This window comes from Oryctolagus cuniculus, chromosome 13 (assembly GCF_051225735.1).
Source record: "Oryctolagus cuniculus isolate XC-2025 breed Fujian yellow rabbit chromosome 13, ASM5122573v1, whole genome shotgun sequence".
In the NCBI taxonomy this organism is placed as follows: Eukaryota; Metazoa; Chordata; class Mammalia; order Lagomorpha; family Leporidae; genus Oryctolagus; species Oryctolagus cuniculus.
The window spans coordinates 99116651-99142817 of record NC_142879.1 but is presented as its reverse complement, the minus strand read 5'-3'; the positions used below and the strand labels follow the sequence as shown (position 1 = coordinate 99142817).

The 26167-nt window shown below is 45.9% G+C and overlaps 1 protein-coding gene and 1 non-coding gene across 5 annotated transcripts in view; one reads left to right on the top strand and one right to left on the bottom strand.

The window, feature by feature from the left end:
• DIP2C (DIP2 acetate--CoA ligase C (putative)) overlaps nt 1-26167 on the bottom strand; it is a 488945-nt gene that overhangs the window by 68281 nt on the left and 394497 nt on the right. For all 4 annotated transcript variants that reach the window (XM_008249365.5, XM_008249366.5, XM_008249368.5 and 1 more), the window contains 10 exons: nt 25637-25773; nt 23506-23714; nt 21981-22095; nt 20902-21103; nt 13634-13743; nt 12257-12337; nt 4804-4927; nt 4105-4226; nt 3091-3202; nt 2893-3002 (listed from right to left, as the gene is read on the bottom strand). In XM_008249365.5, the coding sequence (XP_008247587.1) occupies nt 2893-3002; nt 3091-3202; nt 4105-4226; nt 4804-4927; nt 12257-12337; nt 13634-13743; nt 20902-21103; nt 21981-22095; nt 23506-23714; nt 25637-25773 (1322 nt within the window). The remainder of the gene's footprint in view (nt 1-2892; nt 3003-3090; nt 3203-4104; nt 4227-4803; nt 4928-12256; nt 12338-13633; nt 13744-20901; nt 21104-21980; nt 22096-23505; nt 23715-25636; nt 25774-26167) is intronic.
• LOC127488134 (U6 spliceosomal RNA) lies at nt 562-664 on the top strand. Its single transcript, XR_007915581.3, has one exon. It is a non-coding gene; the product is annotated as a U6 spliceosomal RNA (small nuclear RNA).

Genomic DNA, 26167 nt, shown 5'->3' with positions numbered 1-26167 from the left:
CTACAAAGAGGGCCAGCACAGAGCAATGCAGCACTGTAGTAAGCAGGAAAATGAGACAAATGCTCAGTTTCCCAGTTATTCATTACTATAAGAAAGGAGAGGAGAGAAACTGGGGGTAAGGGAAGCTCTGGTTGTAAAATGTTGGGTCACTGTTAGACATTCTGCCCAGGACAAAGTTGCATGGATATTTTACTGGATTCATAAAACATGACTAATTCTTTTTAACTTGATTTTAAAACCACAATATTTACTTAAAAAGGAGAAATTAGGCAGGATTTATAAAACATTCCTCCAACGTCCTGGCTCTCTGGATCAAGAGTTAGTAAAAACCCTGCCTACCAAATTTATCCTCTTATTCACATCAGCACTCTGTGCAGGGCATTATTTTAAGGTGGAAAATTGAGTGCTTCAGTCCAGCTTAGCAAATGCTAGTATATTAAGTGCTTACTATGTATAAACACATACTCATGGCTTATATACAAAAATCAAGACATTCTATAGCACCAATTATGGAGAGAAGAGAGAAAGAAGAATGGAAAAAGGCAAGTGAAAGAGAATTAAGTGCTCACTTTGGCAGCACATATACTAAAATTAAACAATACAGAGAATAGTCTGGCTCCTGCACAAGGATGACATACAAATCTATGAAGCTTTCTGCATTTTTAACATGTTAATCTGAAGTTTAAAAATTAATCTATGGGGGAATAAAAAAGAAAAATGGAACTAAGAAAGTTAAATACTCTATCTCTAAGCTCATTAAAATCTTGGAACTGCCAACACCATAAACCAAAGAGCCCAAGTTGGAATGCCTCTCTTGAACCTACATGAGAAAAACTCCCACTTCTTATAGTTTTCCAAAAGCCCCAAGTGGCAGACTCTAACATTCTGCACTAAGAGATACTGAGAGTAGACACATATCTACTAGAGATGAGAAGAACTAGAGACGAGGTGCACTTATGCATTCTGGGAATGTGTGGTGTGACTATCCTGGGCAGGCCTACCTGCCATGGCAGTGATCTTAAAATTAAGGTATCCACTTCCTGGCTGGACACCACCTGAGAGTGCAGGGAAGATCCTGGAAGACTCCTTGGTGGAGAGGACAGCCACCGGGAGTTCTAAAACATCCTTTGGGAAAATCCATACGGTGATTGATCGGGACTGTGGAATGCTGTGTGCCCTCTACCTGACCTCCTTGCTTATCCAGAACAACTATTGGGATCTGTGAAGGAGTCTTTGGAATTCAAACCCACAGTTTTCAATGGGTGAAACTGTAAATGTAAATTAAACATATAAACATACACTCATGGCTTTCATATAACATCAGATGTGTACAGCAACCATTATGGAGAAAACAGTCTATTGCACTCTCTCAACTTTTATGGGAGTTAGTTAAACACTCGAAGCCATTTTTGTGCAAAAGCTGAAATGAAGGAAAAATTTCATTCTGAGAAAAATGGCCACCTCTGCAACCAACGAGCTCACAAAGTAGAAGGGATTTCCACAAGGAAGAGGGCAAAAACCAGACAATTTCAATTCTATTCTATGTTTCTCAGTTCTTAAAGCATAGGGATTTTTCATTAATTGACATCACCTTTTTTTAACCTCAGGTGGTGTTTATCATATAAATCAAGTGGTTAGATGTTTTAAAAAGAACTTTTATGTAAGTTCAAGAGGACATCTAGTTACCCACCTCTGGATTTTGTGGGGGTACACAATGTAGATAAAATAGAAGCATCAGGAAAAGTCATATCACACTATCTTTGTTTCATAAATTTGTTTCCTATTTTCTAATTATTTTTTTAATTTGAAAGGCAGAGACAGAAAAAGACAAATCCAGACAGAGAGATCTCACATCTACATCAAATGCCCACAACAGCTGTGACTGTGCCAGGCCAAAGCCAGAGGCTCGAACTCAACCCACGTCTCCCACATGGGTGGCTGGGACCCAGGTACTCGAGCCACCACCTGTTGCCTTCTAAGGTGAACATTAGCAGGAAGTTGGAATCAGAAGCAAAGCTGGGGCTCAAATCCAGGCACTTTGACAGGGAATGCTGGCATCCCAAGTGGCATCCTCACCACTGTGCCAAATACTCACCCCAGAAATATATTTCTTGAGACAGATTTAATATTATAGCTCATACTTCTGTGGGGCATGCATATGGTATAATCAAGGGTATGTGTTTCCATTTTGGCTGTAACAGTAGGAGGCTGGAAAGCTAACTCCAGTACCATAGTATCTAATTCACCTTGGTCTAAAAGTATTTCTTTTCATAAGCTTTTGAAAAATTAATTTATTTCCTATTGTAATTAGTTTGGTATACCATCTCAAATTCTAGTAAAGAGTAGTTGGAGTGTGAACACTAAATGAGGTAAATAAAGTGGAGAGAGAGAGAGAGAGCGCCTTCCATGGTTCAGTTTTGTGTAGTACCTGACCAAGGACATGTCTGAGCTGCGAGGGTTTTGATTCTGGGTGACACGTTGGCAGATCCATTCTCTGATAGGGCAAAACATCACTGCAGCTTCACTGAGCAGCAATCTGACAAGTTACAATGGAGCCCCCCACCCCCAGCACCGCCAGCCCCGCAAGAGGCTATATTGTGCAAATCTTTACAACATAGAATCAGGATTTGAGACCCAAGGCGAGAAAGGAAAACACATGCAGTTACTCTGCTGCGGGCTGGTGAAGCGGTTTCCATAAAAGGAAGCTGGAACGTTTGGAAAGTTAGCTACTGAAAACACTGCACATGTTAACAGTTTGAACGAAACCCATCTGCACCCCTCCATGCTTTATCAGAGTGCCGTTATTAGGCACAAGAACAAAGGGGACAGTCACCACATGGCCTGTAACCGACACGTCATCAGCCTGCACATTCCACAGACTCCGCCTCTCACCTTTACGCCGGCTAGCATCCCAGTTGTGGACACACTAAAATCAAGGTAAGCTAGTGTGTCGGGGTTAGAAGGTTTGTAGATCTGGGCAGGCCGCTTCTTTGGCAAATCGTCTGGAAAGCAAAACAAAGCGGTAAGCCCGTCTGATATGACTAAAAACCAGGAAATCAGCAAATGCACCTGTCTTAGCCAAGGACTGACCTGTGTCCAGGATAAGGGGCCATGTCCTGACATCTACAGCTGCCGCCGCCTCTCTGGACCGTAGCAGTTTGCAGATCAGCTGGGTTGTCATCAGACAGGCAGAGCGACTCACCTGAGGGCCACAGAAGAAAGGATGCAGGGAAGGAATACAAACCAGGAATGAAATGCTTCAAGGAGTGCTTATTACACACGAGGCTAAGGCTCGTTATACACGGCGAAACCAGGTGGCCCTCACGGGCAAATCAGACAACTCAGAGCGCCACTTCTTGTGATGTATGATAGCCAGGGCTCCGCTCATGGAAGCAACAGGCAAAGTACAGGAGGCAAAGTACCCGACACCTGCAGCCCCTGGAGCTGAGCAGTGTCCACAGTGTTAGGAACACACTCAGCCAACATCACTGAAACTAACTGCTTCCAGTCTTAGCTCTGCTCTGCTCAAAGTGTCACGTGTCTGAATACACATCACAGATACTTTCTAGCAGAAGTAACCATCACAGAAACAGTACAGCATCACTATGAGAGTACTCACAGGTGAAACACTGACCAGGGTATTCTCTGGCCCACACCTGTTCTGCTCTTTGTGGTTCATCCTCCAAAGGAGGAAATATGTATCATGATACTCTTAACATCTGTCCAGGTTTAAAACGGTTAAGACAAATGTATAGTTTCAAAATGAACAGGAAACATGTGACTTTTTAGGAGGAAAAAAAAGTGGTTGGTTTTGCTTAGCTGGGCTAGGCAGGGCAGTCTTCAGCAGTGGTAGAAGTGGCTTCCATAGGGAGCCGCTTTCTCTAGGGCGCTGTAGTGACTGCTACCATGAGTTTCACTCTTGCTTCCAGAACGAGGCGCCCTGAAGGCAGACATGAGCACTTTCGGTCCTACTGCTTTGATTCTGGACACAGGTGTATTCCTTTGGCCAGCAAGAGCCCTTGAGGCTCCGGAGTCTGGGATCCACACCCTCAACTCTCAGATCCGAGGCAGGGGATGTGCTGGGGCACCTCCAGGTGTCTTTACCTCCACAATCATCTTGACAGTGGGCAGCGTCGTTGCAATGTTTTGAGGGTGTGGAGGACGGACAGTTATTGGCACACAGCCCGCATACAGACAACCATAAAATGCTGCGATGAGGTCTATCCCTACAAGAGGAAACAAACAAACAAACAAAAATACTCATTTGAAACAGACCCAACTGTTCAATGGCTGCCATCCCGGGCGGCATCAGTGCTAGTCTGGGAGAAGCTAGATGGTCATGCAAACAATTAAATCTTAACTGACTCCTTCACCCGTGTGGGTGCTGGGAAGCCTGGTGGTAACTTGTACTGGGCCTTTTCTTTTAGGCACGAGATAACAAAGCAGCTCAGAAGTAATTTCTGCATCATTTCTCTAAGGAACCACTCAATTCTTAAGCACCGAGTAGTTACATCTTTGCTACTGTTAAAGGGAACTACCTCTGTAAGCTAATAAATTTAGATATAAAAGTCTTTGTAAATATCTCATTATGTAAGCCTCTAAAATAACAAAATGTGTGGCTTGTCCTTGTGGGTGGCACTGACTAGACCCAAATGAACCCAGGTAGAAGCTAACTGGATACAGTGGCGAAGTCTGGCAATGAGGCAGTCACTCTTACTCCATGGCAAACAGGTGCAGCCCATGGCCTCTTTACACAGGTGCCCATTTGGCCACCTCCCGGGAGCCAGCTCAGCCCCACTCTACCTGGCGGGTAGACCAAAGCGACGTGGTCGCCATCCTGCAGATGTCCTCTTTCCATGAGCATCACCGCTATCTTTTCAGCTCGTTTATGCAGCTGGACACACGTCAGTGAGTTTGCTATCGTCCCCTGAGTATCACGAGAACAAACGGTTGGGAAACATTCTTTGGACATAACAGCTATATTGAGATATAGCTCATGTATCACACATTGTGCTTAATATATAGAAACCAGGATTCTTAGCATATTCACAATATTGTGCAACCATTACCACAATCAATGTTGGAACATTTTCATCATCTCTCCCACCACCAAAAAAAATTCCTGATACCAGTAGAAGTCAGTCTTCTTTTCTTTCAACTACATAAAAAGTACGGCACCAAACCAGCATTGTGTTTACTAAGAGAGACAGCAAGAATCAAGGCCAAAAGGCAAAAGGCAAAAGTAAAAAAAAGGCAAGCAAAAAATATAAAGAAAAAAATTACCAAATATATTTTCTTGTAGTCTTTTACCATATGTAAAAACAAACGCAGAACACATTTGGACTGAAACATACCCTAAAAAGAAGGGCTGTCAAAATCGGATCGATAGCAAGATAGGTACTTAGAAATACCAAAATCGTAGGGGATTCATTGGCCAAGCTGCGACGGAAAGCATGAGTAAACCGTGAACTACAAGGAGTTTTTCTGAAGGCTACGCTAGAATTATGCATCATTACCAGATAGGAACAGTTATCTGTCACTATTCTAAAATATGCTTCTTTACAAGCAAATCTTTAAGTGATTAACAGGGTAGAGGGCTTTTCCAAGCGATTACAGCCTTTGTGGTTACAGAGGGACGATGTCAGAAAAAAATACATCAGAATTCCTTTCTCAAATGCCCCATGTCAGGAACACATGCACACAGGTTGGGCAGGAGAGACGTAGGTTGGGTGGGATAGAACATTCTATAATGCATCTAGATGTGAACACCAGCATCAGTCTTTTACCCAAAACAACTGGTTATCACAGCCAGGTCTGGGAGGCAAAGGCAATGTCTTTTTTTTTTTTTTTTAAGATTTATTTATTTATTTGAAAGGGGGAGAGAGAGAGAGAGAGAGAGAGAGTGTCAGAGAGATCTTCCATCTACAAGCTCACTCCCCAGTAGCAGGAGCTGGACCGATCCGAAGCCAGGAGCCAGGAGCTTCTTCTGGGTCTCCCCCGGTGGGTGAAGGGGCCCAAGGACATGGGCCATCTTCTACTGTTTTCCCAGGTGCATTAGTAGGGAGCTGGATTGGAAGTGGAGCAGCTGGGACTTGAACCAGCTCCTATAAGGAGTGGTGGCTTAACTCACTACACCACAGTGCCAGGCCCAAGGCAGTGTCTTTGACAGGCACCCTGAGGTAAGCCAGGGCAGCAGAGGGCCCAGCTCGGGAGAGGCTGCCCAGGCAATCAGCAAGCCAGTCTTGGGACTCTTAGCAGCGATGCTGAGACCGGATTCCCCGGTGGAGGAGAGGTTTAGCTTACACGTCTCTGAATCCAACCTTCTCATCACACACTTACTGATTTTACAGACGTGGAAAGCGGAAGAGCCAGACGGTAAATGCGGCAAAGATGGGTTGGTAAAAGGCAGAAACTCATACGAGACTGGAGTTGGGGCAGTCCAACCATGAGTCTGGTGCCTGAGAGATGAGACCATTCCTCTGAGCATCACCTCACAGGGGCTGCTCCTGCTTCTACAAACCACAGCAGACACGTTCTTTGGCTCCAGCCTCTATTCGGCCTTTCAAAGTGAATGTGGGACAAAGATGCACAGCCCAGCTGATGGTGGGGCCCACAGGGACCAGGTCGATCCCCACAGCTATGGAGGTGGCGTGACCCCAAGTCTACCCTCGACACTGGAGTGTGCTGCTCTTGTCACAAGAACTCGAGCATCATGGAAAATGGGTGCTCCTCTGGGTGGCAGGATGTTCCGGCAGGGGGCTGGCGGCACGGATCGGGACTTCCTGTGACGTGGGCTTTCCTTGCCCCCCCCCTCGCCCACTGGTCCCGTGGGCCTGTCTTAAGCAGGCAGCATGCCTGGTATGGCTGGCACAGTTTCTGGAGCTGATGTCTTCCCTGTCCTCTGCGAGTTGGAGTCAAGCCCGTGTCACTTCGCTCTCCTGTCGATGACAGCACCTCTGATGTGCACACTTATTCGGGTCGTGAGATTTGAGAGGCTGGGACGACTCACCAGCTGGCAGCCAGGAGTGTGTCTCAGACTGCGTGCACTCTGTTTGACCTCTTAGGGGTTCATACGAAACGAACAGCAAGCTTCCAGGCCCACTTATGATAACGGGGCAGGGCAGTGGTGAAGTCAGTGCGTTCATTTGATTTGAAATAAATCAAAATCATCCTCAACACTCCTCTGCTGGGAAGAGGCACGCTCCTTCACAGTCAGTTTGACACAGTGGCTTGTCCTCCGTGGCTGGGTGACCACCAGATGGGTGGTTTTCCTGCACGGAAGGGACACGCGGAACCGACAATGGCTTCTCTTGACTGCTGCAATCACGCTGTGTGGGGTGAGGTGTTCAGGGCACAGACTGGTGTGCAGAGTTCGAGCTGCAAGCTGAGATTCAGGTTTCGCATTGCACCCCAGTGGCAGCGCTCCGAGGGGTGACTCAGCACCAAACGCCACTCCGCCTCCATGTTCAGTACATTTCCCTTTGTCTCCTTCCCCCAGCATGCAAGGTGGAATGTGACATGACTCATACACTGGGCCTACACGTGACACAGGTCACATCTGGACTCTGCTCAGTACTACCTGCCAGTCCGTCTGTCCGTCTGTCCGTCTACCTACCTACTTATCTATCTAGCAGGAACCCAATTACTTGAGCCATCACTACTGCCTTCCAGGGTCTGCACTGGGAGCAAGTGGGAATCAGGGGCCAGGGCCATTTACTGAACCCAAGTACCACAATGTGGGATGTGGGCACCTTAAGCAGCATTCTGTCCTCTAAGCTAGATGCTCCCTCCCCCACCCCACCAGACTTTTTACCAACCTTTTATCTCAGATTTCCAGTTATGCATTTTACTTTCCCAAGTACTTGCTAAGAAAAAACACGGAATGTTCAAGGTGAGTGGTTCCAGAAAACAGTCATTTGTCCTCAAGTAGCAGCCACTGTTCTCTGGACTGCTTATCGACACTCATGGAAAACACTGAGGTTTCCACACTGAAACTCACTGCCTAACAAGAAGGTCGTGGGTAACATTATTTCAATAGAGAGATGAGGGCTGACTTTTCCTAAAAGGAACCTTGGGGGTCATGATGACTAAATGGCAACACAGCTAAGTGCACCAGCTAACTCTCACTCTGAAGAAAACAAATTTCAGTGCCACCAAAAGTAAAGTCAGCGCCATTTTAAAAGTTTTACATTAAACCAAATAGCCATCACCACCAAATACAGTGAGGAGTAAAGAAAAAGCTCAAGTTAATTTTTAAAATTCTAAAGAAGTTAATGTAAGCAAAAAAAAAAATCAAAAGTGTGGGGGCTTTTTTTTTTTTTTTTAATTTTTTGACAGGCAGAGTGGACAGTGAGAGAGAGAGAGACAGAGAGAAAGGTCTTCCTTTGCCGTTGGTTCACCCTCCAATGGCTGCAGTGGCCAGCGCACTGCGGCTGGCGCACCGCGCTGATCCGATGGCAGGAGCCAGGTGCTTCTCCTGGTCTCCCATGGGGTGCAGGGCCCAAGCACCTGGGCCATCCTCCACTGCACTCCCTGGCCACAGCAGAGAGCTGGCCTGGAAGAGGGGCAACCGGGACAGAATCCGGTGCCCCGACCGGGACTAGAACCAGGTGTGCCGGCGCCGCAAGGCGGAGGATTAGCCTAGTGAGCTACGGCGCCGGCCGGGGGCTTTTTTTTAAGATGCTCTTTGGGGCCAGTGTTGTGCTGGAGTGAATTAGCACACTGCTTGCAACACCAGCATCCCATATCAGAGGGCTGCTTTGAGTCCAATCCAGCTTTCTGCTAATATGCCGGGAAGGCAACAGATACTGGCCCAAGTACTTGGGTCCTTGGTACTTATGTGGGAGACCTGGATGGAGTCCCTGGCTCCTAGATTCAGCCTTGCCCAGCCCCGGTGGTTTTGGCCATTTAAGGGGTGAATCAGTGAACAGGAGATCTCTCTTTCCCTCTACCTTTCCAATAAGTAAATAAATAAATATATGTAGATATAGTTTAAAAGATACTCTTTAATATGCAATGAATGTTCAAGAAGGTGAGTCGCCCACTATTTCTAAGGAACTATATCCCTTATGCCTACTGTAACATGCTTCCTACTTGCACAACTGTCATTCCCATTTACTATGTCAGCAGCAGACAAGGGCACACAAATAAATAAATGCTGGAAGTACTGTTCATACTTTTTTTTTTTTTTTTTGGACAGGAAGAGTTAGACAGTGAGAGAGAGAGACAGAGAGAAAGGTCTTCCTTTTTCTATTGGTTCACCAACCCCAGGTGGCCGCTATGGCTGGAGCGTTGCAGCTGCGCGCTGCACCGATCCAAAGCCAGGAGCCAGGTGCTTCCTCCTGGTCTCCCATGTGGGTGCAGGGCCCAAGCACTTGGGCCATCCTCCACTGCCTTCCCGGTCCACAGCAGAGAGCTGGCCTGGAAGAGGAGCAATCGGGACAGAATCCAGCGCCCCAACTAGAACTAGAACCCGGTGTGCCCGCGCCGTAGGCAGAGGATTAGCTGGTCACAACAGCCGGAGCTATGCCAATCCGAAGCCAGGAGTCGGGAGCTTCTTCCAGGTCTCCTACATGGGTGCAGGGGCCCAAGGACTTGGGCTATCTTCTACTGCTTTCCCAGGCCATAAAAGAGAGCTGGATTGGAAGTGGAGCAGCTGGGACTCAAACCGGTGCCCGTATGGCCCCATCTGCTTGTTTTTAAAATATTGCTTTTAGAAAACATATTGTGGGGCAAGCGCTGTGGCGTAGTGGGTAAAGCCGCCGCCTGCAGTGCTGGCATCCTGTATGGGCCCAGTTCTAGTCCTGGCTGCTCCACTTCCAATCCAGCTCTCTGCTATGGCCTGGGAAAGCAGTAGAAGATGGCCCAAGTCCTTGGGCCCCTGCACCCACATGGGAGACCCAGAGGAGGTTCCTGGCTCCTGGCTTCAGATAGGCATCGCTCCGGCTGTTGTGGCCAATTAGGGAGTGAACCAGTAGATGGAAAACCTCTCTCTCTCTCTGTCTCTCCTTCTCTCTCTGTGTAACTCCAACTTTTAAATAAATAAATAAATCTTAAGCAAACAAACAAACAAAAAAGAAAACATATTGTACACATAGCTCCCATTCTAATTCTATCAGACAGTGTTGAATGTGGAAGTTAATCTAGCTGGAAATTATAGTGGACCAACCACAAAAATTATGTTGTTGACCTAAAGTCCAGGTTGAACATTTGTCACAGGTGTACATGGGAAGCAGCACAAAGGCAACAATGAACACAGGTGCTTGGATCTAATCACTTTAGGAGAGTAACAAAAGTGATGTTGTGACCCTTCAGAGAGCTCAGGAAGGAACCGCTTCCATGGGGAGACCGCCCCAGGCAACAGCAGAGCCCACCTAGAAGGAAAGGGTGTCCTTGCACCTGCATTCTACATGCTAACCTCGAGTAAGTGTATTCAGGGCTTTGAGCCCTCCAAGTCAGCCCATTTCATGTGTTGTTGCTGTTGGTCCTAGGGAAGCCCCTTTTAAGCACATGAGTTGTTTCCAGGAAACACGTTTATGCAGAAGACCTTGGGTCCAGCTACAGCAAAGGACTAAAATCGCTCAAGTGCTCTGGCTTCACTCCAGGGAACAAGCTGAGGGATCTCCCCTCAATTAGACATGGCCAGAATCTATTTTCCACCTACTGGTGGGACATGCTGTCTGTGAAGACATTTTTGAATTTTTGGGCATGTAGGGGGTCTCCTACTTTGAAGTGACTCATTTAGACCTCCAGACTGTTTGGACATAGGATAGTCACAGACCCTACACATCTGGGGGCAATGTGTGTGTGGGGTTTACAGAGGATATAAACCCACAGAGGATATAAACCCCACAGACATGGTAAGGAAATTAAGGGAAGAAGGCACACTTTGCTGAAGAGATCAGAGAAGGGGCATAGGAGGCAGGGCACAGTTATAATATGTAGGTCATCACTTTCGAGATGATTTGCAAGTCTCTAGAGAACCACCGGAAAGAAGGGAAAAAAAAGTTGCTAGTTTACAGGTGAAACCCTGCATAGAGAGGATAAAGAAAGTCAGAGAAGAGGAGATTAAAGGGAAATTTGGACAGGGCCACAGAAGTCCAGGGGGGTAAACTGGGTGGACACCTCTGTTTGGAAAACAGGGCTGGATCTGTATTCATTGGCTGGAGAAGGCGTCAGGGAAAAAGAGAGGTGAGAACTGGGAGGCAGACATTCCAGACGGGGGCTCATGGTAACCACGGATCCTCAGACACTGAGTCTCTGCTACTGCAGGGCTGTGAGCACGAGAGGCAGCGTGGACTGTCAGTGCGGGGAGGCTGCACGGAGGGGAAGGGGCCCCAGCAAACACGGGGGCCAAAAAGGATCTGGGGGAAATGAGCTTTCCTGTTTCTAGAGATTCATCCTGAGAAATGGGCTTCAGTAGATTCAGTTAAACCAACCACTGGGATCAACTCAGCGCTCACTCAGGACCTCATGAGTAGATGGAGGAAGTTCACAGGCCACTCCCATGAGCTAACCCACGGTCTCAGAACAGGAACCCAAGCTAGGGACTCAGGGATCATTTAGCTAAGTCGTCGGCATTTCATTTGTCTTGATTCTTCAAATGGCAAGAGGTAAATTCACCTACTGTAGGACTTTGGTATTTAGCAACTCTAAACAGCCATAACGTTTTGAACACTTGATTCTATTTACCAAGAGCTAGATTTTAAATCTATTTTTCAAGCCTTATTTCCATGGCAAAGTTAATAATCATATTAAAACTTTTGCATTTAATTTTACTTTTAGAAATATGTGCCTACATACTCAAGGCCTTAACCCTAGGGACTATTATGAAACCATAGTTTCATAATATGATGAGCTGGTTTTCTAATGTGAAATGGAAATTATAAATTACACTTATGAAATGAAAATGTATTAATTACACTTATACAATGAAAAAGATTTTCATCCTTGAGTCTGTACTTATTTATAAAAAAGTAATTTTGTAATCAAATGAAAAATATAAATAAATGATAGCTCTATAATTGTTCTCCATTGAAGATAATATCTCCAATATATGGATATAATGCACATGAACGAGCCATTATGATGTAAAGCAATCCTAAAATGAGAAAGTCTCAATAGTCAAAATAGCAAAAAATAAGTAAGTAAAAGGAGTTTCAGGACTGAAGTGAAAGGGTTAAAGCAGGAATACTATAAAGCAGCAAGATTCCCCCAGGAACAGGTGTGTCCCCAGCAGGTAACCAGCGAGCCTCACCCGACAGTTGAGCAGCGTGTAGAGCACGTGATCTGGTGTGGTCTGAGCTCTCCACTGCAACACCTCCGAGAGAAACAGGAACTGGAACAGAACACAGGGTTAGGATCAGGCCCCTGGAGTCCGGGTTGGGGCTATCTCGATGACTAAACCCATAGAACCTGTGTGGAGTCTTCAAACAGCATGCTTCTCCACCGTGAAATGAGAACATTCATTTCTAGGAAAATCTCTGACAAACACACAATCCACAGAACACGGAAGGGCTTATAACTTTTCTTCTACAGTGATTTAGAATTCACTGCACCCATAAGACAGAGGGTTGGTGTTGTACCCCTGGTTAGGGAAGTTTTCTGAAAGTCTGCCCACGGATGGGAGAACTTTTCCCCTGACAAGTAGTGGGAGCTGATAAGGAAAATCCTTTCTCTTACAGCTTCCAGAAGATGTAATGTTTATGTCCACAGGCTACAATGAGAGAAACAGGCCCCCACCTTCCTCTTCTTCTTAAATGGCTTTATTGAACTTATGTGTTTAAATGGCAATTCCCTGATGTCATTGAAGTGCATTGCAAATTATGCAGACTATATGCATGGTATCGATTCAGTCTGTAGTAAGAAAGACAGCCTTATTTCATGTCTGTATACAGAATATTCTGTGTATAACCCTAAATGCCTTTTATTGAGAGAAATGTACTATGGAAGTTGGGGTGGGGAGGTGCATGGTGATCAAGGGCTACTAAATTGGTGATATTTTAAATGGCTGATATGGTTACATTTCCTTTTGGCTGTGTGAAATGAGACCTCTTTTGGTGAACCCTATGTGCTGCCAAGGGTAAATGGTTATGGTGGGGAGTCACAGCTACACATGACCAGATGAGTGACATCTGTGGGCACACTAAGCTTGAGCATTTCTTCTGGAGCTCCTAAAGCTGTGGTTAAGGAGGTCTGACTCCTGAACCTTGGATTTGAACTGATGGTTTCTTGTGTTCCCAACATTAAGGGATGATGTCTTCTAGTAAGATCACTGTCAGGCAGTGGGAGCTGACAATCAGTGCTGGTAGGAATAATTAGAAAGAAATGGTTAGGGGCATGAGGATTCCCAAACTTTTTCCTTAGTCCTCCCAGTCTTGGGAGATGACATCCATCAATCATTTCTGTGCAACTGTGACATTTTCTAAAACATCAGATCCACTAATAAACAGATTTCCCTTATAAAACCATATGGATGTCTCTTGTAGGACCAAGAGGGCAGCAGGACAGTAAGCTCATCAAAGATGCAAGCTTAGTGCATTGAACCCGCAAAGTGGAAAAGCAGGGTGCACTCACTCAGCTCTGCTTGCTAAGACAAGAGGACTGGACCTGGGATTGGCACCTCCGTTCTTACCTTCCGGGCCTGATCATTGTCTTCTATCTGACCCAGGTCTCTGCCACTAGCTTGGGCGATCCTCTTTCCAGACACCAGGTTTCCCACCATCACAGAGGCAGGGCCGATTTCTGGGAAGAAACAAAGTTATGCACAGGAGGAGACAAAAACCCAGTCCCCTAGAATGACTTCTGATTTTCATAAAGAGCTTCCTCTAGGAAAACCCGCTGGAAGACCTGACCTGAATTAGAACACTATTCAAAGAGATCACTAAAATGATAATGACGGCAAATATAACTAAGACATGACTAGGGCTTATGTGGAAACGTTTCCATCATACACCAAATTCCCCAAGTATACCTCCAAGGCCAATGATCTGATTTTCCAGGGAGTATGACCCCAGTGACATATCTGCAGATGCATGAAAAATGATGGAGAAGACAAATAGTGGAATTCAAAAGCTTGCATTTTGTGTTGCTAAGTAAAGACTTCTGGACTATGTCTTATCTTGTCCTCTCGTGTTTTTACACAAAATGAGAACTGACCATGAACAAAATATTGTAGATTTTAAATGCTACTGACTCAGTTGCCAATGCCCTTTCCCTAGTTTACGGAAACATACAGCAAGAGAAAAGCAGGTACGATCCACTCGGATAGCTTTTCCTTTTATGAAAGAAATTTTCTAAGAGGACCAAAGAAACTCTTGGAATTTCTCACTGCTGGGAACCCTACATGTCCTCTGGGTTCCTTAAAACACTGTCATTCACATTTTTTCATTAAACCCATACTTATAAATCAAGATACCCAGATTTTATAGGAAAAAAGTTTCATGAGAATATCCTTGTGTGTGTGTGTGTGTATGTGTGTGGGGGGGGTCTGTCGAGGAGGGTGGAAGAGGTGGGAGGGAGACTGAGCAAGTTTATCAAAAGAACTGCTTTGTAAAATAACACAGGACATTATCAGTTTGTGTTTATTCCTTAGTTTGATCAAATATAAGCTGAAAGCAATGATGAAGTCAATATCTTATTGAACTTTTGAGGGAGGTCAAGCTACATATTTATAGATCAGAGTATATGCTGCATTATTTATTACATATGAAGAGCTGTGTCTGCAGTTAAACAAATTGATCACGAAATACATGAGAAAAATTATCAAAGGTTTAAGCTACAGGTTGAAGAGTGGTAGCACAGAAACAAAGCTTATCATGGACCAGTTCCTATGACAGCTGCCCTTACATCATCCTGGCTGCCCTGAGTAAACAATGAAATGAAGAATCACAGTAGGAGGCAGCCCAGCACCGGGCATCATTTAGGTGACCGAGTGAGAAGGGGAACCTTTCTTCTTCTCTTTGGATTCACAGCTGTCGTCCTGAACTTGTTTGCCATAAAACACAAAACTTACCATGATGTGGGAGAAGGCTTCAAGACGGGATTAAAATTTGGAAGAGAAGAGCCTATTACACAGATCCCTGGACTCCTGCCAGTCAGTGCTCAGGTGTTAGGCAGCTTGTAGGAGCCTTGCACCGGAGCCTGGGTCATTGCAGGAATAAGCCTTACGCACTCAACTGTATCACTGTTGAGTTCTCACATGTGATGGTTGTGGGCAGACTGCACTGCTCCTGTCAGTTCTGACACAGCAGCTATGGAAAAGGAATCGTGTTTTCCCATTGAACAACACAGAACGGCCACCCGGCCGTGGACTGTAAGCTGGAATGCAGAGAGCGGCTGCCACAGTTGCAACATGGGAGTTAATTGCTTCTGCAAGATAATGAAAACACCCTCTGAGTCTGCATCCTTGCCTAGCAGCCACTCGGCTTCTATCTTTAGCATCGGCTGATGAAGGACCTTAATGTTCTTCTTGGTGACGGAGGGCTGGGCAGGATGAGCCTTCTAGGAAACCAATTTGGAAACTGGCCTACGCCGGTCTAAAGGCTTCTCTGTAATTCTAAGAATTCAAACCAGGGTAGGGAAAGCAGGACTTTGGGAGGGTACCAGGTTTTCTTTCTTCTTCTTCTTCTTCTTCTTCTTTTTTTTTTTTGTTTTTTTTGTTTTTTTTTTTTTTTTTTTTTTTGACAGGCAGAGTTAGACAGTGAGAGACAGAGATTTCACAGAGCCTCCTTCGGTGCTTGTCTTGCCACTCACTCAGGTCTTCCCTTACGAATGATTACTTCTGCTTGCAATCCGTGAAAGCAAATTTGGGGACCTTCTCTCCCACCCCCACACAGACTTAATGACCCTGGCTTTCCTGACTGTTGCCAGGAAACACCCACCTCATTTACAAAATCTGTCCTTACCAAGACCTGATGATCACGCCCCCTCCCTACTGAAGGGAGGTGGGCGTGTATGAAACACCCCTCCCGTAAGTCACTGTCTCACAGTTTGAAAATATGAAGGTGGGACGTGCCACCACGTCCACATTGAAATTCACATCCATTCCCTTCACTTGCTCTCATTTTTAGACTCATCTGACTGCAAGTCAGCAACATGGTCTCTGGCGCTATCAAGTTCCTACGCAGGGGACGGGGACAGAAGCTTTATCTCAAAGAGAGCAGCCAGTCACAATCCTGACTGAGGGACAGCACTGTCCTCCCGTGGGACGGGGTCCCTGTGGGCTCTCCCTGAGCTGCCTCCTCGCGCTCCTCTGATAAAATCCTCAAAGCTGTGAAACTGTGCCAGTTTGTACAGCTCTTAACAGTACTGCTGCTAGCTCCCAGGCTGGGCCACAGGGCTTTTAACAGTTTGGTGCTCAATTAAGGTGCTCTCACAGAGCACTCTGTTGCTAACTGAGTAAATACAAAGTCTTCCAGGAGGAAAAGGCAATTCAGTTGTCTATAAATCATCTGAATTTTCCAGACTCTGTTCCCAGGGTCTAACATCACTGTTGCACATAAATGGTCTTGATGAACATTTGCTTTGGCTGCCAATGATGGGCACTTATTCAGAGTCTTTTAAAAAATTATTTTTTGGTTGTTATTTTTTTTTTGAGAGACAGAGACAGAGAAACAGAGATCTTTAATCTGAAATGCCCGCACCAGCCATAGTCCAGGTCTCCCACGTAGGTGGTAAGGACCTGAGTACTTGAGCAATTATTGTTGCTCCCAGAGTGTGCATTAGCAGGAAGTTGGATTGGAAGTGGAGGAGCTGAGACTCAAACCAGGTACTCAGATATGGAATGTGGATGTCCCAAGCAGTGTGTTAACTGCTGTGCCAAATAACCCTCTTAGAGCCATTTTAAGTGTTTCTTCCAAGGGGCCTTTGACATCATCTAGTCTGGGGCTGGCATTCTGGTGAAGCAGGTAAAGCCATCACCAATTGGGTGACAGTCCCAGTCCTGGCTGCTCCGCTTCTGATCCACCTCCTTGCTAATGCACCTGAGAAAGCAGTGGAGGATGGCCCAGGTACTTGGGCTCCTGCACCCACTTGGGAGGCCCAGAAGAAGTTCCTAGCTCCTGGCTTTGGCCTGGCCTAACCCTGGCCATTTTGAGCATTTGGGGAATGAACCAGCAATGGAAAATTTCTTTCTCTCTCTCTCTGTGTCTCTCTCTCTCTCTCCTTCTCTTTCTGCGACTCTTTGAAATACATAAAATAAATACATAAAATAAAAAGGAAATAACTTGGTCTTATTACATATTTAGAAACTGAGGCCTGGGGCAATGTCCTCTCAGTGTCTTGCAGGCCAGAAGCAGAGCTAGGAAAGTATACTGGCAAAAGAAAGGTGTTCAGCTTAATGGCCATCTTATGTTCAAAACATTTTTTGAGGATACAGAATTACATTATCTCTCAATCTGATAAAAACAGATGGGATATATATATACACACACACACACACATATATATACATACACATGTATACTTCAATTTCTTTTCAAATTTGGATTTTAGAGATTTAAATTTAGATTTAGATTTTAAATTTAGATTTCAGAATATGCATACTTTAGATCTCTTCTTTTTAAAAAGTCATCAGCCACACAAGAAATCATACAGTATCAGAAATCGTGGAATATATGGAATCATAGAGCTATGAAATCATAAGAGTATCATGTATTCGCAAATGATTCTCCCCATGATAAATACTTGTTCTGGATCTTGTCTTCACAGATGACTCAACTGTCAGGACCTGGACGTGAGACCACCCATTCCGTGGGCTCAACCAGGTCAGGAGCTTCTGATAATGAAAAAACCCCAGCACTTGAGGGGCAGATCTAGCTCTACACTGAGCACACCCTGCTGAGTCCTGGGACCATCACAAATGTCACTGTAACAGGGAAAACACATCTGGTCAGAACAACTGCCATGGCATCCTTCCCAGTGCTATTTGTGTTCTGGGATATTATGAGACGTGCCACTTTCCTGCTACTGAAGCTTTGTGTTTTCAGTGGCTCATCAAATGACGGCACCGTGTCCATAGAATTTTGAGAAATGGATACTCTGGTCAGCTGCCAACGGCACATTTTACTATAGCCATCGTATAAACCAGGGATTTGGAGAAGAAAATGGAGATGAGAGGACAAAAAGAAAAGGAGGAAGAATATCAGTTAAGCAAATCTAGGACATGAGAAAATGATTTACGTGACAGGAATAGGTAACAAATGTAATAGCAACAACAAATGTCAATCTAATGTGTCTAGAAAATTGAAAACAATGCCCTCCTGCATTCTTTGATGGAAGTAGCTTATAATAGAGTAAGAGAGAACAAAGCACCCAGTTGGGTAACTTACACACCGAGAGTTGTAGAAAGAATAAAAGCCAGGGGTTTAGTCAGAAGACCTGAATTCAATCTTTTGTCTGCTAATATGCTCGGGGTTAACACTTTTCTTCTGTAAGCATCAGCATCCTGGCCTTTGAACTAGAGATGGCTCACCCATTATACCTCTCCTACTTACTAGAGAGGAGCAGGGAGTATTCCTAGTACACCACGGCCCTGGCACACCCGCAGAGACTCCTAGATGAGATTTTCTGAACTGGTGTGTAGGTTTACTAGAAATCACACTACACCCATGGACAAGCTGAGTTAAGAAAAGCCAACAACCCTCTGTCGTCTCTCCCTCTCCCTGTAATTCTGCCTTCCAAACAAATAATAACATAAATCTTAAAAAAAAGGGGAGGGGTGGCACTATGGTGTAACAGGTTAACCTGCCACCTGCAGCATGGGCATCTCATATGGGCGCCAGTTCGAGTCCTGGCAGCTCCACTTCTGATCTAGCTTCCCAGGCTAATGTGCTTAGGAAAGCAGCAGACAATGGCCTAGGTGCTTGGGCCCTTACACCCATCTGGAAGACCTGGAAGAAGCTCCTGGTTCCTGGCTTTGGCCTGGTGCAGCCCTGGGCATTGTGGCCATTTGGGGAGTGTACCAGCGGATGGAAGATTGATCTCTCTCTCTCTGTAACTCCACCTTTCAAATAAATAATAAATCTTCAGAAAAAAAAAAAAAGAAATCCAGCAATCTCAAGGTGGACTTTTTATAAAGTCTGCACCATATTGCTATTCTTTATCAGATGGCACCACACAGATGCGAAGTTTTAAAAATTGTGTGAGGGGTTGGCAGTGTGGCGAAGTGGTTAATCCTCCACCTGCGGCACTGGCATCTCATATGGGCGCCAGTTCTCATCCCAGCTGCTCCTCTTCCAATCCAGCTCTCTGCTATGGCCTAGGAAAGCAGTAAAGGATGGCCCAGGTGCTTGGGCCCCTGCACCTGTGTGGGAGACTGGGAGGAAATTCCTAGCTCCTGGATTCGGACTGGGGCAGCTCTGGCCATTGCAGCCATTTGGAGTGTGAACCAGCGATGGAGGACCATTCTCTCTCTCTCTCTCTCCCCCTCTCCCTCTCCCTCTCCCCGTCTGTAACTCTACTTCTCAAATAAATAAAAAAAAATTAAAAATCTTTAAAAAGGGGCCAGTGGTGTGGCTCACTTGGTTAATCCTCAGCCTGTGGCACCGGCATCCCATATGGGCACCGGGTTCTAATCCCGGTTGCTCCTCTTCCAGTCCAGCTCTCTGCTGTGGCCCGGGATGGCAGTGGAGGATGGCCCAAGTGCTTGGGCCCTGCACCCCATGGGAGACCAGGAGGAAGCACCTGGCTCCAGATCAGCGCACACCGGCTGTGGTGGCCATTTTGGGGGTGAACCAATGGAAGGAAGACCTTTCTCTCTGTCTCTCTCTCTCTCACTGTCTAACTCTGTGAAAGAAAGAAAGAAAGGAAGGAAGGAAGGAAGGAAGGAAGGAAGGAAGGAAGGAAGGAAGAGAAAGGAAGGAAGGAAGGGAAGGAGGGAGGGAGGGAGGAAGGGAGGTCTTAAAAAAAAAAACTGGGTGAGGGAGGCGATGTAACAGCTCTTAGGAGCGCAGTGCCCCCTGGGTTTGGATTCTGACTGTAACGCATCCTAGATGTGTCTGCTTAGATAACTTCCTGAATCTGTTCAAGACTCACTTTGCTCATCTGTAATGACAGAGACAAGAGCATTGACTTCATGGGTTCCAGGAGAATGCCATCAGCTGAAACACACCAAGAGAGTGGCTCGTGGACCCAACACACTGTATGTTACCATTCCATTACCCTGGTCTGATTTGGTTCTGGCTCATACATGTTGCTGAGGTCTGCTTTATCAGCACTAGGACCCTCTGTTACTACAGTGGCAGAAGAGTACCTACGTCCTGATCCAGAGCTTTCTTGCAACGAATTCTCTTTGGCTGATAACTACGTGTAATCCTAGAAGCATGACTGATTTAGACATTATAATTCGCTTAGTTAGTGGATAATGATGTTCCCACACTACAAAGCATTAGTCAAATTTTTTACGCATTACAACAATGTCACAAATAAATTTGTAGAATTCTTTAAATGACTCAAAGTGCTTTCCCATGTAGGAGTATTCTCTGCTTTGATTCCTAACTTAACCTCATGAGACACATAAGGATGTATGATTTCAATCTTTATATAAGGAGTTTTGGCCTTGCCAAAGTCCACTGAGCTGTTGGCCGTGCAAAATCTAATCTACATCAAGTGCCTGATGTCCCACCAAGAACTCTAGGCCTCTCCTACCACCGACAGGTCCTCCACTGGCCTAGCCCTGCATGGATATGGCCATCCCTACAGAGACGCTACATTCCACCCACCCTTGGGTAGAAACGCACCTTTTCTGATGACTCGGTTACTTTACTCTCTGGGACTGAGTGACAAGAACAGGCCAAAGATCGCCTGTGTGCAGCCTCCCGCTGAGCATGGTACCCAAGAATGCACAGTCGGAGAGAATCCACCTGAGACCAGGCACACACTGTGCGGTACAGTCAGACCTACCTGGTTGCTTCTGCCGAGGCTTAGGCAAGTTTGTGACGCAAGTGTGGGGGCACATCAGGACATTGCACGGATGCAGGGAGCCCTCCAGAAAAAGCTGCTTTGTTTCTGACAAATGGATCCCACCAAGCGGGGTTTTGGGGAGGGTATTTGCGGGCACCAAGGCCAGACAATAAACTCCAACTTGATGTATACTGTCAATTGCCTGGAAAGTTAAAAAGAAAAAAAGAGATCATTGTTATACTTGGAATTAAATGCAGTACACTTATCTAACAAATAGTTATATACACAAAATACTGTCTGTGATACACAGAAGTGTGTGTGGGATGAGCAATTTTCCTGAAATGAAAGTGCCAAGGCAAGAGAAATGTGGCTTTTAAAATTTCACTCATTTATTTATTTGTGGTAAGTATTTATTTTTTACATTAATTTGAGAAGAAGAGAGAGAGAGAGAGAGAGAGAGTTTCCCTCTATTGGTTTGCTCCCCCAAATTCCTGCAACAGTCAGAGCTGGCTCAGGTCCAAGGTGGGAGACGGGAACTCAGTCCAGGTCCCCTATGTGGGTGACGCTCATCCAACTATTTGAGTCAGACCTGCTGACTCCCGGGGGCACACATTAGCAGGAACCTGGAACCAGGGTAGGGGCTGGGATTCAAATCAAGGCAATCGAATGCAGGATGCGCGCATCCCAAGTGGCATCTTAACTGCGGGCCAAAAGCCCACTCCAGGGTTCTCTGACTGAACTCACCAAGCTAAGAAATTTTACACAGGGCCTGTCAAAGACCATAAACAACGAAAAAGCAAATTTGGAGGACAGAAGACTAATGCCCGAGTTGATAACAAAGTATTTTATTTGTGACCGCCCCAGTGCGAATGGCAGGAACCAGCTTTGCAAAGTCCTAATCCCCACCCTGGATCAGGCTAACTAGCTTCTGGGACGCCTGGTGTGATTTTCAAGTAAATGGAGCAGTGCCATGCACACAAAGCTGCAGCCGCTAAGGGCCAAGTCATCATCCTAGCAATAGAGAAGGGCAGCTGGGACGGAGCCAAGGACGGAAAGGTAGAGCGGCAACGTGGAGTGACCTGGAGCACCCTGCTCATCCACTGGAAGCTGTCTTCCTCCGTGGAGTCTGGCCTCTGCTCGGCCACAATCACGATCCTCTCGTCGTGAAGGACGGTTACTGAGAACACAGCTATCCTGTTGGGGACAGAGAGGAACACGGAATGAGTACATGGTGCAGATGCTCTCGCAAAGACCTCCTGCGGCAGCGAGGAATTTCAACACCATCTTTAATAACATTGCAGCTCTAATGCTACTCCAAAAAACAAATTGCAATTCCACATTCCCACCCACTTACTATTTTTTGTTTGTTTATTTATTTATTTATTTATTTATTTTTGACAGGAAGAGTGGACAGTGAGAGAGAGAGACAGAGAGAAAGGTCTTCCTTTTGCCGTTGGTTCACCCCCCAATGGCCGCTGCGGCCGGCGCACTGCGCTGATCCGAAGGCAGGAGCCAGGTGCTTCTCCTGGTCTCCCATGGGGTGCAGGGCCCAAAGACTTGGGTCATCCTTCACTGCCTTCCCAGGCCACAGCAGAGAGCTGGCCTGGAAGAGGGGCAACCGGGACAGAATCCGGCGCCCTGACCGGGACTAGAACCCGGTGTGCCGGCGCCGTAAGGCGGAGGATTAGCCTAGTGAGCCACAGCGCCGGCCCCACCCACTTATTATTAATGTAACAATAGCTTTGTAGGGGCCAGGGGGAGACGCCTAGCGATGCTGCAGATGCAGTTACCCACATTTCCCTAGAAGGCTGTACACAGTGCCTGTGGGGTTTGGTGACATGGTTTACACCTTTTAGTACGGACAGGAGGAGTGAGTGTATAATTATCAGAAGTGCTGAGACGTGGAGAACCACACCATTCACGTCTTGAGTTCGCATCTGGGCAGTAATAGTCTCCAAATCAGTACAAATGTGGTTAGCACAGAACTGCGGCCACTCAAAACCTCCAGGATATCCCTTTTAGAGACAGGTAGTGGTTTTAAAAATAATTGAAAGATGGCAATTTTACATCCAACTATAAACTTTCTCCTTCTTCATTGGCTAATTGGAAAAGATGCTAAAGCAGTTGATGACATGTCTAATTTAGTGTTTAGTGATTGGTGTTTAGCTCTGGGGTCTAATTTAGTGTTTGCTTAGCATCTACTATGTGCCAGGGAAGGTCGGGAAGGAGGAGGAAGAAGGTTGTGGGAAATTCAAGAAGCAACTGAGCACCCACATTTCTATGCAAACCTGTGACTCGATGGTCACCATTGGGTCCTTCTGATCTAAACCAAGACAAACATTTGACAATCTTGTGCTGTCACTTAATACGTGTAAGTTTTTCAAATGGATATTTTTATTTAGTTAGAGGAAAAATTAATGACCATGTATTTATGGGGCTCAGGAGATTTCTGGAAAATTCTGGGGACTCTGAACTTGATCAAATCTCAGGGGTCACTGAATTTAAGATATTTATGCAACTTGTAAACTCCCCGTAAGAATATAAAAAAAAAATATGTTCTCTGCAGAACAGTGTACCCTTAATTTTCAGATGAGAGCAACTAACCTCCCCCTGTAGACGAACTTCATGGGCTCCACGGCCAGGGCTGTTGCCACGATGTCATCAGCGTTGTGTCTGCGCCCACTGACCACCATCAGGCCGTCCATCTTCCCCACCACGAAGACAAGCCCCCCAGGACCGACAAACCCCAGCAAGCCTGTCCTTATGAACGGGTATTCGCTGATGGGAGCCCCGGAACTTGTCATGGGGAACACCTGGTGGAAACATGAGACTTATCAGGCCCACCTCTTACATGGTAGTCATCGCCTTTAATCCTAACCGCTTCTCTAGAACAAAGGAATGAATTGTCCCTGAGCTTTGCTTTGCCTCTTAGGCTCGGTGACCTCGACAGAGCAGGGCAGGTGGCGCTAACAGGTGTCAGCAGGCAGTCTTCAGACATAGGACAGCACTTCCCCTCCCACCCACCTTACCCTTAGCAGAACCTTTGGGGGATGCGCAGGAGCCCCATGCTGGCTTCTGAACTCCTGAGTATTTTTCTAATAAAAACCGTACCCCAAAAGTGATAAAGAATCGAAGCACATCGTAAACAGCATAGGTGAGCTGTAAAGTAACTGATCCCTCTTCATCAAGCTGTTACTTTTCTTATTGGAACTATGCTGAAAAAGTCAAGTATACAGAAAGAAGCCAAATGAGGTCAAACTCTAAATCTCTTTCTTTCAACTCTGTAGATAAAACACATCAAGAAGGAGATAAGGTTTTATTTGCACTGTATCTAGCTCATTTCAAGGGCTATTTTAGACACCTTAATTCAATTCAACAAAGCCACCCTGAACAGGCACCATAACATATCTGTTTTAATAAACACATCCCCAGGGCCAGCGCCGTGGTGCACTAGGTTAATCCTCTGCCTGCGGCACCAGCATCCCATATGGGTGCCGGTTCTATTCTTGGCTGCTCCTCTTCCAGTCCAGCTCTCTGCTGTGGCCTGGGAAAGCAGTAGAAGATGGCCCAAGTACTTGGGCCCCTACACCCGTATGGGAGACTGGGAGAAAGCTCCTGGCTCCTGGCTTCCGATTGGCGCAGCTCCAGCCGTTGCAGCTACTTGGGGAGTGAACCAGTGGATGGAAGACCTTTCTCTCTGTCTCTCTCTCTCACTGTAACTCTGCCTGTCAAATAAATAAATAAAATCTTTAAAAAAAAAAATAAAGACATCCCCTGGGGCCGGTGCTGTGGCGCAGTGGGTTAACACCCTGGCCTGAAGCAGCAGCATCCCAAATGGGCGCTGGTTCGAGACTTGGCCTGGGAAAGCAGTAGACGATGGCCCAAGTCCTTGGGTCCCTGTACCCGTGTGGGAGACCCAGAAGAAGCCCTTGGCTCCTGCCTTCGGATTGGCACAGCTCCAGGCATTGTGGCCAATTGGAGAGTGAACCAATGGAAGGAAGACCTCTCTCTCTCTCTCTCTCTGCAACTCTGACTCTCAAATAAATAAATAAATCTTAAAAAAAAAAATAAAAAGAAACACATCCCCAAATAATATAAACTTTCTTATGTGTAACTTAATCAAATATTGTGCGATTCCTAAGTCAAAGCATCACTTGGTACAAGGTTCTGAGAACTCTGCAAAGCACCACTGACCAACTGAGCCCATGATTTAACCTCTTAATGTCTCTGCTCACTGTGCTTCATACACACACGCTATAAACACCCGCACCACACACCCGCATAAACACAAGCTGTGCTGGTCTGCAGACCACTCAACACACACACACACATGCTTATGCCACTGAGATGATTTAACGTACAAATTTCTTCGTGTTCTCATAGAGTCACACTTGGCCACAAGGCAGAAAGGCCACGAAGAGGTGGCCACTTGTTCTCATGCATGTGCACATGTTTTTCCCTTGCTCACCTATCAGCTGGGACCAGCCTATTTTTAAGAAAGAGTGCTCATTCTTTTTGACGTTTGGATGTAAGGTCAGAAAAATGCATCTAAACCCAATGTATCAACAGCAATAAAAACAGTGGGAGAAAGAGCAACCACTTTAACTATTATGAATAATTTACTGAGAGATTATCATCTTAGGTTTCATGTCTATTTCTATGAAGAAGGCAATAAGCAGTGTGGAGATGAAACAGTGGAAAAGAGTTCATGGCAAAGGACTCTCCATCAACCTACCTCAAAGGTGTTCTTGGTCATGCCGGAGAGGCCGTAATACGATGTACCCGTGGCAACGGCGCACACACACAGCTCCCCAATTTCATCTGTTCTGCACAGCTGAGGAATCCCATCGGGTTTCACTGAACACATGATGGCTAAGAGCGAAACAGGAAAGCACAGCATGAGAGAGAGATTGGGGAGGGAGAGCCAAAGCAGAAGGCGAATGAACCAATACAGTCATATGACTGAAGACTTAAAGGCATAGAAATGGTATCTGCAGCAAAACCACACATGAGGGTTGTCATCAGGTACTCACGTTCCTAAAAAGGAGTCGTGATTTGTCACGTACTGGCAAACTATACAACGTCATAGTTGGGACATCAGTAAAACATTTCAATTGCTCTAATTTTTGTGTGTAAATCATATTTAAAGGGAACAACACTGACTGCCACTTAGGTTGTAGAGCTGACACTCAGAATAAAAGGGTTATTTTGCCGCACACCTATCCTCAAGCAAGATGAGAACAGCTTCCAGGATGCTACTGGAACA